The sequence below is a fragment of the Cibotium barometz genome, chromosome 16 (assembly GCF_041138505.1).
Source record: "Cibotium barometz isolate CiBa-2024 chromosome 16, ASM4113850v1, whole genome shotgun sequence".
Lineage (NCBI taxonomy): Eukaryota > Viridiplantae > Streptophyta > Polypodiopsida > Cyatheales > Cibotiaceae > Cibotium > Cibotium barometz.
Window position 1 is genome coordinate 39949513 of NC_141061.1, and position 18300 is coordinate 39967812.

General features: G+C 46.6%; 1 protein-coding gene across 2 annotated transcripts in view; it reads right to left on the bottom strand.

Moving 5' to 3' along the window:
- LOC147630642 (adenylate kinase family protein) overlaps positions 1-18300 on the bottom strand; it is a 140407-nt gene that overhangs the window by 71334 nt on the left and 50773 nt on the right. For both annotated transcript variants that reach the window (XM_086810572.1, XM_086810571.1), the window contains exon 12: positions 3761-3899. In XM_086810572.1, coding sequence (XP_086666698.1) covers positions 3761-3899 — 139 coding nt within the window. The remainder of the gene's footprint in view (positions 1-3760; positions 3900-18300) is intronic.

The following is an 18300-nucleotide window of genomic DNA, read 5'->3' on the forward strand; positions in this document are numbered from 1 at the left end:
GAGAAGGCGATCTCATACAAGGGGGAGGCGGAGAGAATAACCACACAGGTGGTATGTAATGCGAAGTCGGATCACCACCTCTATCCGTGAGAAAAAGGCCAGGCCGCCAGAGACTCGAGAAAGCTTCCCGCTGCTTCCTCATGCAGTCAGAGCTGCTTTGCAACTTCCCCCCCTGACCATGGAGGGTATGAATGATGTCGAGCCAAATGCTCCTGATGGACTCCGCAGGTGGAGTGTGGGTGCTCTTGATGGCTTCGCTGCATCGAGCTCTCCAGATGTGCCACCCTGCAATGTTGCAAATCTCCCATCTCTGGCACGAATCCGGAGTCCAGTTTGTACTACCAAAATGCAAAGGTGAGAGACCTGAAGGGCTAGTCCCCCCACCTTCCTCCTCATAAAGCATGACAACCTCAACCTCTGTGGCCCAAGCGATAGTGCCCCATGAATATGGGTGTTGTACCTTCGAGCAATCCCAACGACAATGTCGCTGAGACTCCTAAGGGTGGCCGCACCTCGAACAAGCTATTGGTCGACCACCAATGGCCAACCATGTGCCAACCGCCAACTTCTGTGTGCCAGCAGCCAAAGAAAGAGGGTGATGTTTCGAGGCCGAAATTGTCCCAGAGCCTCTTCCAAAAATTTGAGAGAAACCGCTGTGAGAGGTCATATGATTGCTTCTTCCGGGGTGCCCTCAACCTCTGGCATCTAAATCCTGCGGCCTAGCCGCGTGGTGTATATGAAGAATAGGATATCCAGTGTCTCCTCTCGATCAGCAGGATCATGCGAGGTCCACTCCCCTGCGTCCCACTGGAGACGCGCGAGGGGCTGGCTCTCCCAAATCCATAACCGCCAGTGTCTTTCCCTGGCGGGGGGGGGGGGGGGGGGGGGGGGGGTCAATGTGCCACTCGTGTGCCTAAAATCCAATCACCCTCACCCTTTGTAAGGTGCAGCCACTGAAATCATCCAGAGGGGACTTTGATCTCTCTAATCTACCATGGGGTCCAATAGAGAAAGTGAGCAAACCACAGGTCTCAACCACGCCATGGACTGCCAAGAGAATATCATGCCTAGTAAACACACCTAGCCACTGCGGGGTGGTTCGGTCTGGGATGGGGGTCACCCGCTCTTTGGGAATAGCAAAGTCGATGTTGAGGCGAAGTCTGTCTCTACCCCGGATCCTAGCCACGCCTCTCTCTTGAGTCTCCGGGGGAAGCTCTCTTAATGCAAGCCAATCTCCAAGGGACTTGCAGGTCCTATGCTCAACGCTTCCCATGATACATGAGGTCGGGCCCCCAACATGTGGCCACTGGCTGGGCAAATGGATCAAGGGTTCCAGATCAGGGGCTGCCGAAGACGCTCCTCCAAGGCTACCAGAGCTAACTGCTAAAGGGCCGGCCTGAGGTGATCCCAAGCTCGTAGTAGGCTTGCTGCAAATCTGTCCTCAAAAGCTAGGTTAAAGCCACAGGCCCGCATCTTTGTGAAGATCCATGTTGTGCCCTGCGGCTAGGGACCCCCCACTCTCGGAGTATGGGCTAAAATCTCGACCAAGAGGAAGTCCTTCCAAGGCTCACCACCTGGAAGAAGTCCTCTAACAATCAACTTGCCTAGTAGGGCGCGGCTCTAAATGGCGGGATCAATGAGGCCTAGGCCCCCTCTTCGTCCGCGGTTGAATGATCACTCTCCAAGCCACCTTGGCCCGGGCATGCCTCCCATCACTGCCGTCCCACAAGAAGAGTTCCGGATCAACCGCAGTACCTGACCAATGCATGCTCAGGAGAAGGCCCAACAAGAAGTAATGTACCACATGGTGGCAAGGACCTGGTTTGCCACCACCAATCGGGCGGCTAAGGAATGCCTCATTGAACTCCAGTACAAAAGCTTCTTCCGAATGCTCAGAAGAAGACGGGCAAGCTGCTGCTCCGGGGAGATATCGATGCCCACCTAGCATCCTAGATAACAAACTGGAGTGCCCCTTGGGATCCACTGGAAAGCCTCAACCGGTCGCCAAGTCGGGACGGGTGTAGAGCCTACTCAAAAACCTTACGACTTGTGCCAGTTGATCTGCGCTCTTGATGTGTGACGAAAGATCTCAATCTCCTTAGCGAATCTCTGGTGATTCCCCACATTTCCGGATAGGTATGCTGCTGTGTCATCTGCAAACTCTAAATCTAGCAGCTCCTTTTGAGTACGGATGGGGAGATGCAATCCTTAGAGCCCTATCTCTTGAGTTGAGAGAAAACTGCTCATAGCCTCGGCGACAAATAGGAAGAGGTAAGGTGCCAGTGGTGGACAGCCCTGTCGTACCGAGCGAGAGAGGGGGAATCTATAACCTTGGGCTCCCCGAATGAGAACCTGACTGTGAGAGGCTGAGTAGAGGCCTGAAAGACCACGGATCCACTCCATTGGGAACCCCATGCCCTCTAAAAGCCTCTAGGCAACTTTATCATAAGCTTTCTCAAAGTTTAGGAGGAGCACAATGAGGTCTTGATGCCGCATCCTGGCCAAAGCTGTCGCCTCCCAAAAAGTGAAGATGTCCAAAATGCTCCAATCCTGAACAAAACCTATCTGAGTGTCATGGATCAAGTCAAGGAGGAATGGCTGAAGTCTCCAGTTGATGGCCTTGGCCAAAATCTTGTAGGAGGTCCCAATGAGGTGTGATGGATCTCCACGTCCAGATCTCCAATCTGTCACCACCCTCCTTAGGAATCAAGTGAATCAAACCCTCTGAAAGCCTCTCTCACATGGCACCTATAGTCATAATCTCATTGAAGGCTGCTCAAAGGCCGCCTTCCATGAGGTCCCAGTGGCAAAGAAAGAAGGAAACTGGAAGCCCGTCTGCCCCCAGGCATGGAGGCTTTTGTTTTTTAACAATCTCTATTCATTTGTTTGTTTCCTCCAAATCAAACTGAGCTTTCTGGGTGATTTCTGCCCGTGTGAGTATCTCCTGTTTTTTCTCCTCCTGTGCCTCTTGGATGTCTTCAACTTTTTTATTTTTTCAAAAAAGAGACTTCTATTAAGTAATATAAAATCATAGAAAGGGAGATGTCAACTAATCGGGGGACTTTGTTGTCATAAAAGCCCCATAGAATTGGAGGAGAAGAAAATACCATGGTTCCAGTCTCATAAATGTGTTGCATTTTGTTTGCGCAGCTCTAGACGATCCATGTATTGGGGCGAGGTGCCCAAAAAAGTATGAACGATGTCACTCCATGTACTACAGATACACTGGTTGTCGTAATCATGAATACTCTCAAAGGCCTCTGAGCATCTGGTCTTCCACATATGCCACCATGTGATACTAGCAATAATCTCCAAGATGGTGTCAATACTCAACAGACCTGCCCTCAAAGAGAATCTTTGGGCCAGACTGAATCAATCATGCAATAGCACCCCACGTAATATATATAGGATCACTCCTCAACCTGCCCAATAGCTGGGCTATAGATACCCAAATCCTCTGTGCTCCTTTGTACTCCCATAAGCAATGACACACTGTCTCGGCTGGAGCTGGGTATCAAGGACAAGAGGGATCCATGCCAATTCTTCTGGCTGTTTCTACACCATGGGTTGCCCACCAACCAGTGGAGATGTCTTGACTGTCTTTGCAGATTTTTTTAAAACTCTTTTTTTATGCCACCCAGAGGCTAATCAAACATCAAATTGTTCCCAACCATGATATAAACACTTTTTTATGATTTTTTCGAACTTTCTTTTTATGCCACCAAAAGGGAAAAACAAAACTCTTTTCAAAAAGTTGTACCGATTGATCCAATGTTTATAAATGTTCCCTTTGATTCATATTCTCCCCAATCCATCACTTCAAGCATTCGCCTAGTGCCTGCCAATTGCAAGGGCATCCCTGAAAATATGCCCTCTCCCATTGAGCCTTGAACACACACCTGCACAGAAATGACGGATCACAGTCACCATAGCAATTGTTCTTATTTAAGCAGTAACTTTATTTTAAACATCCTGTAAAGTATGAACACTGTTGCCGATCTTTCTCTTCAATGTTTTCCCATTATAACCCCTAGATTGATAATTCAACTGACGGGTTTTAATGAAAAAAGGTTGAATGAAAATTCTTATTTAACAGCAGCTTATTTGTAACATACTGTAAAGTATGAATACCATTGCCAATCTTTCTCTTCAACCTTTGCCCATTAAAACCCCTAGATTGACAATGCTCAAATGGAAAAGGTTAAATTTCATTCAAGAAACAAATAGCATCACAAGATTGAAATATATCCAAGCTTACAATTTTAAATGACACCTACAATGAACTCTCTCAACAAACTAAAACAAAGCAAAGAAAACATTGGAAACCTTGCAACTTCAGGAATCTAAATGAAAACTCTTTCAAATTCGATGTTTAATTGAGTTACTAAATAAAGAAAAACTCAACTACTCATAATTCAACGCATGAAAACTAGACTAAACTAAGGAAGGACAAAACAGAAAAAGAAAAGTTAAATTAACATCTGCAAAAGACCGAAGGGTCTATAAGACCAAAAGTCTTACAATGAATCCATGAAGTAACCGTACCATGGAAAAAATCTTAGAATCATTTGAGAGACCATATTACAAATTCACAAAGTAGACCTACAGCCACTGAAACGCGTGGTGTGGGAGAAAAAAAAAAGTAGTCCTAGTCCTTGGGTACAAGTCCTCTGTCTAAGGTACAAGTAGTCCTAGTCCTTAGGTACAAGTCCTCTGTCTAAGGGAAGGGGCGGTCAATCTAGAGAGAGAGAAAGAAAGATATCCTAGTCCTTAGGTACAAGTCCTCTGTCTAAGGTACAAGTAGTCCTAGTCCTTAGGTACAAGTCCTCTGTCTAAGGGAAGGGGCGGTCAATCTAGAGAGAGAGAAAGAAAGATATATTAAGCATCTACTGAAGACCCAATGTCTCTATGAGCCCGAAGTCATCCAATAACGTCCATGGCATATCTCATCATGGAACAGAAAATAAATTAGAACAAAGCAAAACTATCCCACTGGAATGATACAAAAATGTCCATGGAAATCTCATAATGGAATACAAGGAACATGAAACATGAAAGGAGCATCAGCCCCCAATAGATGGTATACCTCTCTCCAATATATCAAGCATGGGGCTAATCAGTATGCCCCGAGAGGTCTCCCTCAGCTACATCACATGGAAAGGTAGCTCGATGGTGGTGGAGCATGCCTTGGATATGGAGCTGAAAAATGGATCGTGGTTGTCATCTGGGGGTTCTTGGGCACATCGCACGCTGGAGTGCGTGTGCCTGGTACGAGGTAACTCTTGAGCGAGGCGGATCTGCATGCCTGAAGTGGGTCCACGGGATCCACTATATGGGTGTCCTCCTCCTCAATCTGGAAGAAGCTGGTGATGGTTGGCTAGCGAGGGAGGGGGTGGGATGGTTGGGGATTAAGCTCTCTCAAGTATGTGTTCCTTTGTCTATGGAGCTCGAGCAAAAAGAGCCCTAGGCAGCACTAGTCTAGGAAGTCAATGATCTTGGAAAGTGGCCCAAACCCCTCATGGAACAGATAGTGAAACCTCCTGCGACACTCATAGTATACTGGGCAGGGATGTATGCTCCTCTGTCTCAATCTCTGTGTGACATAATCAACAAATCCTCTCCTCGTTGTGTCTCCGTATGAGCTCCCCTCCTCTGAAGATGCGCTCTGCTCTCCCTGTCTCCACTTTGAGGCAGTGGGATGAAACTCGTATCTGGCCAATCGCAATCTGCATGGCATGGGACATGTGAACACTCATGTAGCCTGGCTACTGAATGAATCCATCCTCAATGAGCTTGAGGAAGTGATCTCTATAAAAGTGCATCTTCAGTGGAAGTTTTGAAGGTGTGATCCATGTGCAATGGACGTAGAGGTTGAGAAGCATGGTAAAGCATGGGAAGCATGGTAAAGCATGGGCCACTGAGAGTGACACCAAGGTAGAATAGGATGACACCAAGGTAGACATAGGATCACTCTTAACCTTGGTAAAACCAAGGTAATGGTGTTCAATACCTCCCTCCCCTTCGCATCCAGATTGAGCTTCACATATAGAGGGGATCCTATGGAGATTGTGCCAGGTCCCACTGAGTGCAAGAATCATGTAAGGCATCCAAACACCTCTAAAGTCCCTCAGCTGAATCTGAAAGGAGGATGATGTTATTTGTGTAGAGTAATAGAAGGATCAATATGCCAGCCTGTGTGGAACCAACCCCTCCTAATCTGTCAATGAAGCTCAATATCTCATCGATGTAGAGTAATAGAAGGATCAATATGCCGGCCAGTGTGGAACCAGCCCACCTAATCTGTGAATGAAGCTCAATATCTCATCAATGTAGAGGCCAAAAAGAGTGGGTGATAGAGGGCAGCCCTGTTTCAGCCCAATAGTGCTGGAACTCTCCTGCGACATACCCCTTGGGGCTCTCATTTGTCCCAGTGGCACTCTCATAGAAGGCAATGATGCTCCAAACCATATCAGATGGGACTCCTATCTCCTATAGACGCTGTAGGAGGCAGGCTGCTCGGGGTACAATATTAAAAGCTTTGTGGAATTCCACAAAGCAGCATTAAATCTTCTGATGTTCTAATCTGCCCTCCTGTATGATGGAACGGACGGTAAAGATGTGGTCAAAGGTATAGTTTCTCCTCCGAAAGCCTACCTACTCTAAGGCTCTGCATCCCTGTCTCCCTGCAAATGAACTGAGCTCCACCTCGAGCACTGATCCATAGAGTTTGGCCAATGTGTGGCCACTCATGATCGTCATGTAGTTATTGGGATCAAGTGGATCACCGGCTTTGAGGATGGCAATGATGGTGTTAGTGGACCAAGAGGGTGGAAATCCTTCATAGAGAGCTCTATCGAACATGTAGGCAAGTAGGGGCACCAGGGTATCATTGGCATGAGACATGTACTCGGCAGTGAGTCCCTCAAGATCCTGGGCCTGCCCATTATGTAGTCTACAGATGGCCTTGAGGCCCATACCCTTTGTGAAGAAAGTGGAGGTGGTGGGGTGGAGATATGCAGGTGGGGGCATAGGTGGCTCATGGGGGATACGATAGAGGGAGCGTGCATAGGAGTGCCATGTGTCCAAGCATGTGATAGGTGTGGGAGGCAATGTTCTCGAAGTTTCCTTCAAGCCTCTTTACACACAAGACGGTTTCATTTTCTAGAAGTTTCAAAAACGTTTCATACAAAAGGGGGGGTACAGGCCTCAAAATTTATATACAGGTTTATAATATGTTAAAAATATGTTGCCTTCCCTACAAAACAATATTAAACATGCATCATTTACACATTAAAACATGTTTACAAGCTAAAACTAAAGAATCTCGATGACCCAGTTACAGTGGGCACCCAACTGAGTCACTGACCAATTGGCATAAATAAACTGGCAACATCAAGAATCAAGATCTGGATTTCATCATCAATAATGGCAACTACTCAATAATGGCACTCAAAGTGATCACAAAAAGTTTGAATCCTGAGCTGATACAAAAAAAGTAAACTGAAGTCTAAAACACACAAAGTAAAGCATGTTGAAGCCTGATAGACGCAATCATGCATGAATGATGACAAATAGTAAACTAGAGGAGCTAATTTGTGCAAGGCCGCAGGAGCCCCTTCAATCAGTTTCCAGTCACCTGTAGACGTTTCTTTTCCAAAAACGTGCTCTTTGGATAGAAAACGTTGAAAAACGTAGGTTTTCCCAGGCAACATGAAAGAAAGATGTTTCATTCCAATGAAACGTTTCCTTTCATCCAGATGGAATGAAACGCGTTTCATTGCAACTATGCCGCTGCGACCCCCCCTGCCCGTATCTTCTGCCTACTAACCTACCCTGGCTTGCTACCTAGCCATGGTACTAGGCCTTACCCAAATTAGCATCATGGCTAACCAATCCCCCTCGGCCGGGCGAACCATTAATTTTACAAAAGCCGAGCTGGCAACTCTCTTTGTAGAGATTGAAAAAGGCTTGTGGCGTTGCCCTTTGCCTTCGTCCTCCGCTTCAAAGATGTGAGGTTTCTTGGGAGTGGCTTCTTCCAAGTGGACTTCGATGCTAAGGAAGCAGCCTCAGAAGTGATGAAGGGCAGCCCATTCGCGTTGGGCCCGATAAAGATGTTTTTCCTACCATACACTAGCTATTTCGACCTTGTTGAAGCCCAGAACCGCTTTCCTCTTACACTTAGATTCCCTGGTCCTGCACACGTATATTGGCCAATGCTCGAGCTCATTGGATCAGCTTAGGACTGGTCCCCATACCCTTGCCTTGCCGACCTCTTCTACCTAGGTGGTCACTGCCTCGACACAGATGTAGTACCAGAGTTATGGTGCTTGCCTATGAAAATGAGCTTTTTGAGGACTTTGTGTTGCTTCTAGGACCTTACGATCTGATGAAGCAACGTATGGAGATTGCAAGTAAACCTGACCAATGATGAGTTTGTAACCAGCGGACTTTGCTAGGGATTACCCTAGGGCTAGGGGTCAGAGGAGACAACGCAAACGACGTGGCTCTCAAGAGACACAGCCTAAGGCTTCGTTTTGGCCAATGTTCCGCCAGGAGTGGCAAGTCATCTCTCATAGCCACCCTCATGGTGAGAATGCTAGCACACACTCATGTATCACCCACACAATGTATTGTAGAAAGATGATGTATTAGGTCAGAGTGATGAATCTCCTAAGTCATCTTCGCAGAAGGATGTATCAGGTCAAAGTAACTTTGCTGAGTCATGGGGTTGGACGGTACGAATGATGCACATAGCATGGGGGGTCATGAAAATGCACATCAAGACATGTCGCCATCTCGAGAGGCTTTGCAAGATGTACAACATAATGTATCTGGTCACGATGCATTGCAAGGAGCTCATGTATTGCGCATGTGTGCAAAGACTGTGCAGAGTGTGTCACGATTTGACCACCCAATTGGTCCACCCATCCATGGCAGTTGCATATGCCGAGGATTGATGCCACTCATGTGATACTGTAGACTTGGCTTTCCATTGGGACTTGTGAGTGTGTGTACATGCTCGGAAATGCCTTCAAGATTGGTGTTCCATTGGGTTTGGTACCTAATGTACTTGCCTGGAGCACGTCGATTTTGGTATAGCTTCACAAACGAGGATTGTCCTTACCAATGCTACATTGCATAGCATCATTATGTGCTTGCTTGCAATTGAAATTGCATGTTGTTTTCATGCTTGCCTAACCAATGTGTAGTTCCGGGTAAGGGGACACCCGCCCGTGAACCGTGCATGTGAAATTGTCTGTTGACATGGTTATGTAGCATGTGACAGGTTGTAAGTATCGATCATAAACCTAGCCTTAGAAATTAGCACTAATTTATAAGTGAGTGTGTACACACTTCATTAAGTTTTGGGCAACCATAAGTTATGACCAACCCTGTGTTCGCACACACTGATGTCCCGAGGTGGACAAAACCCAATGTTCACTGCCCAGACCTTATCCCCTTTGTACAAAGGGAGCAACCAGCCATGTGTCCATTATAGCTTGCACCACAAGGCACTTGTCCTCTCTACCTGACACCTAGCGTAGACAACTCACCATCTCTCTCTTCCCTCTCTCTAGCAGTAGAGGCATCTCCTTCATGAAGCCTTTTTGACTATATTTTCTGCACTTTCTCCTTCCCAACTCCATATCCAAGCTTGCTAGTGTGTTTTCCAAGTTTCCAAGAGTGTTTCTAGGTGGTGTTTGTTCTCCCACACACTCCCAATGATTGAAATTATGCAAAATAGCTCTTATTTTTGCTGTAATTCTTGGTCTTTTTGCTGAAAACCCTTATTTCAGCCCTCCTTTCTCAAGTTGAACTATAGGAAACTTACCCAAGGTTCCCTTCATCCTCTTGAAGACTTTTGTCACGAAGGATCGCGACAAATCGAAGATTTCAACACTCCCCATTGCGCAGACTTCCGCTGTCATCGACTCTACTTGCAATTGGTAAGCTTTGATGCTTTAATATGGAAGCAAACAGCATGAGGGAGGAACCGGACTCCATGATCACATACCCTGTGTAGTGTTCTCTTGTCGTACGTGCTCTCTTGCAGATTGTTGCTACCACATGTTGGTGGAACAATAGAGAGCGGATGGTAGGAAACATGGGCACTTGATAGGGTAGTGTGAGTTGCAAGTCTACACCAACAACGACATTGTGTGCAATACTATATTCATATGCATTGATATGGAAATCTAGTAAAAAATGCCCATGACACTTTGTACTTGATTCTCCGAAGATCAATATACTTTATTTGAGGAAGAGGCCAGCTATTCCGGATCATTGTGCGTCTCTTGTCAATTCCGCAAATTACTTCTTGTATTGAGCATGTTGTCCATTAAATCTTGGTGTATTTAAGTGCATTGTTTAGCATTGTGTTCAACCAAGTTACATTGGTATCAGAGCATACAGTTCTCTTTCACTTCTATTGTGAAAGATGATCACCACGAACACTAGCTATCTCTACACTTAGGACACTATGGACACCCCCATATAGTGAATGTCGGAGATGCTAACACAAGAGGCGGGGACAATGAAATGCATGCTTCCAATACTTTACAGGATGAGTAAACTCATGTGGTGCACATTAGGGAACATGAACATGTGGGACAGCCATTCCATGGCAAAGAGAAAATGCAGGAAGAAGAGTCGCAAAAGTTGAACAACATTGGTGGTTGATGGTGGGCGTAGAGGGGATGGTACAGCTGTGGCGGTAGCCCCTGTAGAGGCTGGTTGTTTGCTTTTTTCCACTTGCCATTTGGTACAATCCTTCTTGGCATGTCCCGTGTGGTGGCAGAAAAAATAATGGTTCTCTTTGAAGTACTATTCCTTCTCATCTGACTATAAGAATCCTCCAATAAGGCCCTCCTTGATCTTTTCTTCAGGGGTCTTCTTAGGTCCATCTTGTCTCTCCTTACCACTAAAAGAGCTATTCTGGTCCTTCTTCTTTTTATCCTTGTTGTTGGGAGCCCCCTTACCTGACTACTGGTTAGACGCTGTGAGGTGAAAACAAGAAAAAAGACCATGCCTCTATAGCCCTTCACCTCCCAAACTTTGATACAACAACTACAAAAGGGGGCACCACCAGCCACCGGCTGGAACACTTCTCACTGTTCACCACACCACCCACACCAGAAAGACAACCAAAATAGAGGCACCAACAACCAACACGAAACACCACACAGAGATACCTCAAAACTCTGTACTCCACAAGATAATCAAAGACCGCATACTTATCCACAATAATACAAAAGATTCCTCCTTCACAAATCAGCTGGCTCCACTCGGCTTCCTTCACTCCAAAAAAACTTCCTTCCAAAAGCTTCCTCTCTCGGCTTCAGCACCTCGTGCTTTCTCTCTCCACTCGCTTGCTCCAAAACAGCCCGCTCAAACAAGCTTTTTCCACACCAAAAAAGCTTCTTCAACTCACCAAAAGCTCCACCACAACTCGCACCGCATCAGCCGCGTCTCTCTGGGCAATGAGTGCAGCCTCCTTAGCCTCGTAGCAGCTTCCCTTGCTCCTCTACCAGGCCCTATTCCCTCCTTCTTTGCTTCAGTTACCACCGGCCACCCAAGAAAAACAGTCCGAGCCCATCGACGTCCCTCTCCACCTAACTTCAGCAGCTGCAGCAGCATCTCCTTGGTGGCTCTCTCCAGCCCCTCGCCAGTCGCTGCTAGCCCACCAAAAACCTTACTCAACACCTTCTTCTCTTTGCTACCAGTCACCGTTGGTCTATCAACAACAGCATGAAGGCGGCTCCCCAGCCAGTCACCTGCGCACCCAGAGCCCATCGCAACTGCAGCAAACCACACCTCTGTCTGTCCTCTGCAGCTGTCTCCGCACCGTTAACCCTGCTCGCTCACCAGAGAAGCATCATCCTCAAGGTGGCAACTCCCCCTTCACTTTTTCCTCTTCGCCAACCTTCTGGCATCTTCGTTGTGCTGGCAGCAAGGCAAGCGGCCAGGTGGGCTCTCTTTTTGCTAGCCACGTTGGTGGTGTTTATTTAATTTTTCTTTTTTAAAACCAGGAGGATGGTCACAATGCTTAGAGGGCCCCTCTGCATCCTTGGCTTCACCTTAACATGCGGCGCCCATAACTTTCCAAAACAAATGCAAGAACTGCCCACACGTTCTCAATCAGCTGCATCATAATTTACCAAAACACGACCATTGCAGTCGGTGCCATGCACTGCCTATCATCATCACATGCTTGCTAAAAATGGAGCGCCATCTCTGCATCCAGAATCAGCCCCAGATTGACCAACCATCATCACATTCAGGGTTCCCGTAATATTTTCACGTGAAGGCATCACCAAGAGCTCGTAAAAAAAACATAAAACCACCCACTCTGTACATTTGCCAGGGCATTCAGGGCAAAGCTTTTTTGCATGCCATGCATCCCATATGTACACAAGCCCAAAACACTTCTCAGATTTTTGCCTGACAACGCCTAGTTCTGCTGGGTGGTCTACATCTACTGCTGCTACTGCTGAGACTGGAGCAGTGCCTCCATTGAGCATCATCTCATGATTCTGTACAAGAGTCAAAGCCCTGTCATAAGGCTGGGGTTCAAAATTTCGAACGAGGAACCGAATGTTTGGATCCAATCCCCGAATGAACTACTTGAGCTTCTCCTGCTTGGACTTCCCCAACTTTTCAGCTGATGTGATCACTTTGCTGGAGTAGGTGAGCACAGGGAAACCGTTCTAGGTGAGTTTGTAGAACTCATCTTCCAGATTTGTCATGTACTGCGGAGGTAGAAACCTATTCTTCAAATCAGATACAAAGGTGTCCCGATCATAGTCTAGTAAGCCAATGTAAGGATCTGTGTGCAAACGGGACCAATGTTGCCACCAAATGACTGCATCACCTATGAGGGGTGGAGTTGCCAGATGGACTTTGTCTTGGGTTTCTGTAATTTTGGAAAGAGAAAAGTGCGCAACAAACCAGTAGATAAACTGAGTCACAACCGAATGGTCGCACTTGCCATTGTACTTGGTGAAGTTCGGTGAGGCACGGATAACTGTTGTCGAGGCTATGGCTGGGATTGTGGAGCATTGAGAAGGGTGGAAAGAAGTTACCAGAGTCAGGAGTGTCTACTGTAATTGGTCCCTCAAGTCTTCTTGGTTCGCCTTCGCTTCAAGCTCCGCCCGCAATAGCTCTTCTTTGGCCTTGCATTTGGCTTTCTCTGCCAACTGTTCGGCCAGTCTTGCTTCACGGTCTCGATCTTTCTAGGAAATTTGTTCTTTAGGTGTCTCCTACTGGGCCAAGGTTGCCTGTATTTCTATCAGTTTTTTTCCATCTGCACTCTTTCGAGTTGAATCTGGAGTTGCCTTATCTGCTCCTTATGCTTTTGGTTGTTGTCAGGCAAAATTCTGAAAGGTGTTTTGGGCTTGTGTACATATGGGATGCATGGCATGTGAAAAAGCTTTGCCCTGAATGCCTTGGCAGATGTACAAGGTGGATGGCTTGGTAGTAGGCTTGTACAGGTTTGTCCGGAGCGTGGTCTGCTGGAGGTGGTATCAGCCGTTCGGTTGCTTGTAGGTGTGCGCCTCCCCAAAATAAAGTGGGCACTCGTAGGTTGTATTTGAAGGTGTGTGGAAGCATGGGGGGCAATTAATTATTGAAGGGGCCAATGTTTGTTTCCTGCAATAAAGTAGGTGGGCCCTGACAGTTGGTTGTGCTGACATGCTGCTATTTTTTTGTTGTGGCGTTGGTTGATGCCTGCCCGCGGCTCAGGCTAGCCTATAGCTAACACTTGGCACACTCGGTGGGATGGATTGCCAATCCGTCGACTCGAACCCACAAAATTGTCATCTTTCGGACTATTAGATGTCTTTCATTTAGGCGAGTTTTGACCAGAGTCAGTGATGACCTTTGGTTCGGCACTTGTAGAGGCCAAGTCCTAAATGCTGTGGTAGCAAGCACATCTTGGACAAGTTGATCCGGAAGGCAAAGGATGACGAATGCCTTCCATGGATGAATTCCGAGGATTACTTCCCAGTGAGTTCTTTTATGTGAGCGAGGATCTCAACGGTGTTGTGGTTGTCGGTTTTTTGTTGGTCTTTGTCAGGCATTATCATAGAGATTAGTCGGTCATGCAGCTCGTCGTAGTCCTTCTGGAGAGTGGTGGAGCAGTCCTTCAGCACTTCCAATAGCTGCAGCCTTCCCATGTTGATAGGTGTATGCGGATTTAGTGTTGGTAGGTTCTATTGAGGTATCTCCACTTCTGCTACTTTTGCCGCTTTGCTATCTTGACCAGTTACTTCAGAGCGCAAGGTGATGCTCTGAGGTGAGGATGGCTCTGCCTTTTCTAGTGCTATTCCAGTGACCTCGGGTAGGAGCACAGAGATAGGAAGTAGAGGAGTTGCCCATGATCCTTGAATATGAGCCCTTGTGTTTGCATGTTCCTCCGTGTTACTACTACTGTTAGTAACTTCAGAATCATACTATTGTCTTGTAGATGGTCTTCTCGTGTCATTGTTGTTATATCCCCATCTTTCAGAATGTTGGATTCTTTGCCTTGTGCGACCAAAGTAACTATCTTTGTGAGGAGAGTTATGACTACCGTGTTGGCTGTTGGCGTAGCCAAGAGTGAGCTTTGAGGACCCATTCTTTGATCTGCAGTGTTGCCAAGAAGGCGGTTCTCTTTTTGGTTGTCCTCGACTTCTCCCTTCGTTGTAAAGATCTTGATTGGTGGCACTAGACATAGTTGCCAGAAACGTTTCGGGGTTTTTGACGTTTCAGGGTTTTTGAGGTTTCGGGATAAAACGTTTGTTCTTTTAGCTAAGAAACGCGAAGGTTTCGTAGTTTTTTCTATATAAGGACAATAAAATGGTTTAGAACTTGTAGTTTGTAGAATTATTTGTAGGCCTACCTAGTGCTAGCTAGGCACTTAAAATATGGTGAAAGCTTAGGCAATTGTGGTCACAATTGGGCAATTGAGGAGTTGTGGAATTGTGACTCGTGAGAAATTGGGCAATTGTGAGAGAGTGGGAATTTATGAGAAATTGGGCAATTGAGAATTTAGGAAATTGGGAATATTGGAAAATTTGTGAGAAATTGGGGGAGGGAGAAGGAGAAGGAGGAGCAGAAGAAGAAGTAGAAGAGATGACTGCAAATCGCATGCAAGAGAGAGAGAGAGAGAGAGAGAGAGAGAGAGAGAGAGAGAGGGAGGATGTTTGGGCTGCAGGTCATGCGCGGAGAGAGAGAGAGAGAGAGAGAGAGAGAGAGAGAGAGAGAGAGAGCCAAACATTTTAAAAAAAAACACTTAGACAAAATTTTTTAAAAAGACAATTTGTTTTTTTAGAAATAAAAAAAAATTCCCGTTTTTGAAACGCGTTTCTGGCGTTTTGGGGTTTCGGAGTTTCTCAGCCCAGAAACACGTTTCTATGTGACCATGGCACCAAAACATTGTCCTTCATGATGGAAACTTCTACGAGGGCCAAGACTGCCGCTGTAGGTGGTGGCTTCTTTGCTAGGGTGATGGTGACTATGGGTTGTGCAGTTAGGGACAGAAGAAGGAACTATGGGTTGTTGGATTTTGGGAGTATGTTGTGCCTCATGAGATGTGGATGTACATATAGGTGGTACTTAGGTTTTGGATATGGGGGTTGGGTTTTCTAAGGTGAGGAGTTTGGCTTTGGGTATGTATATGGTATTCTTCATGGCTGTATGCAGAACATGTGTAAGGCGAGAGGAAATGTAGAAGGTGGTTACAAGCAAAGGGTTATGGCTTGGGGCGAGAAGAGGTGCTGCATTCAAACAGATAGATACAGCCATATTTGTTGAATTTAGAGGGGGTTTAAAGAGGTTACCATGTAGCACTGGCGCGTAGCAATTGAAAATATTTGATTAGACTGCATCATGTCGGTGAGCACTTGAGGCGAATCTTTCATGATTGCTCCAATGAAGAAGCTTTTTCCGAATACTCATAAGAACCGGAGCAAACTGTTGTGCAAGAGAAATATCAACCCCAACCTGGCATCCCAAATATCTCATAGTGCATCCTCTACTAATCCAAGTAAAACCAAGCTCTGCACCCCAAGCAACTCTCAATGAGTTGCTAATCCAAAAACCAACAGATTTGTGCCAATTAATGAGGGCTCCTGGTGCCAAACAAAACCCTTCCAATGCCACCCAGAAGGAACATAAACATGTGTGAGACCTCCAAGAACATGGCTATGTCATTAGCTAACTCAGAGTCAACCAACTCCTCCTGACTACAAAGAGGCAACCTCAATCTAGAAATACCAGCAGTGGAGCGGAGGAAGATGCTCATGGCCTCTGTGACTATGATATATAATAATGGGGCTAAAGGGCATCCCTGCCATACAAAGCGAGAAATCTTGAACCGCTCTCCTCTATCACCACAAGCGAGCACACTACTGTGGGCATCACGATACATGCATGAAACTCCCCCGATCCATCTCTGAGAGAAACCCATATGGCTAAGAGTACCCTCAAGGAAGTCCCAATCCACTCTATCATAAGCCTTCTCAAAATCCAAAAGCAGAATGGCTATAGGCTGATTACTCGCTTTGGCCCATTCCACGGCCTCCCAAAACGAGAAAATGTTATCAAAGATGCTCCTTCCGTGTAAGAATCCATTCTAGTATCATGAAGACGTTAATACAACTCTCTCTCTTTCTCTCTCTCTATGATTTCCCGGATGATTAGGGCCAAGGCCTCCGTACCACATGATATTATCCGTGCAGAGATGGCTGCCCCCCCATTGGTAGTAGAGGCACTCACTCGATCAGTCTCCTTTATACATAGCACTTGGGCTCTCCCTAGAGACAGATATGCTCGCTTAGCCCTGGAGTCTTCACGACAGTTGGCATCACAGGGAGACGGATCATGTTGGTATGCACAGATGACAGCTTGGTTCCAACTGCATGGCTTTAGTATGGACAGGCTACCTCCATTTCAGTACTCCCTGGATGCACCCTCCCTCTCTCTCACACGGGCAGAGATTACCAGACTTATCAGGCAAGACTTGACTCAGCTGGACACTAGGAGGACATGGATACAGCCGACACACGAGCTTGGTACGAAGATGGCTTTCTATAGAGATCATCTTCTCCAGCTCACGGAGGATGGGTTTGTGATTAGACCCAGCTACATGGATACTCATCTTTCTCATGGGGTACGGTGTGCTATTGGTCAGATGCGCACATCCTCACACCAGCTAGAGATTGAGACTGGCAGATTCAGAGGAGTACCAGCTGAGGCCAGGATTTGTCAGCTATGCCAGATGGAGCCAGAGACAGAGTTACATTACATATGTCACTGTCCAGTATATTATGAGATACGAGGCCGTTTTCACTGCCTGTTCAGAGAGGGCTTTGGACCACTTTCTAGAGTCATGAGATACCAGGATCAGAGATGCCTCGGATTGTACTTGCTGGAGCTGCGTAGACATAGAGAGGGTCTCCTGAGAGGGAGGGGATCAGAGAGGGAGAGACACCTACAGAGGCAGATTACAGACTTCTTTCGACCAGAGATTGAGCAGTCAGGTCAGCAGGCATTGCAGCTAGCCCCAGAGTACAGCCGCACCAGAGGTACACTGATTGATCGGGCTATAGAGCTGGGGCGGTCCAGGCGCCCCAAGATGAGAGGCCCATCTCGACACCGGCGGAGACTACAACAGAGGATCAGGATCATACTAGCACGGCATGGGAGACGTCCAGTCAGAGTACTCACCATGGAGGACATTGAGGATATCCGCCATCGACCGATGAGAGACATCTTTGGATAGTGATGTGTATGATGCTTACCTTTGTTGCTGGAGTTTTCCTCCTAGATGTTATCCATTAGGCGTTCCTGGTACCGTACTTTTCCTCATAGTTGTTTCAGTTTCAGTTAGTTGTTTAGTTGTTTTTAGCTTTCCTTACACAGACATTGTATCAGATCCACCAATTGTTGTAACCTTTTTGGTCTCATAGGTCATTTTGGCCTTTTGAAGACGTTAATATATCATTTCATTTCATTTCATTTCTCTCTCTCCGCATTCCAATGTGCCCGACGCCCACGGCCCCTCAAACACCGGCAACAATCCCCTCATCAGCTCCAGATCCAAGACATGCTCAACCCAAAACAAGAAAATGTTATCAAAGATGCTCCTTGCATGTAAGAATCCATTCTGAGTATCATGAAGACATTAATACAACTCTGAGTATCATGAAGACATTAATACAACTCTCTCTCTCTCTCTCTCTCTCTCTCTCTCTCTCTCTCTCTCTCTGCATTCCAACGTGCTCGACGCCCACGGCCCCCCGTACGCCAGCCACGATCCGC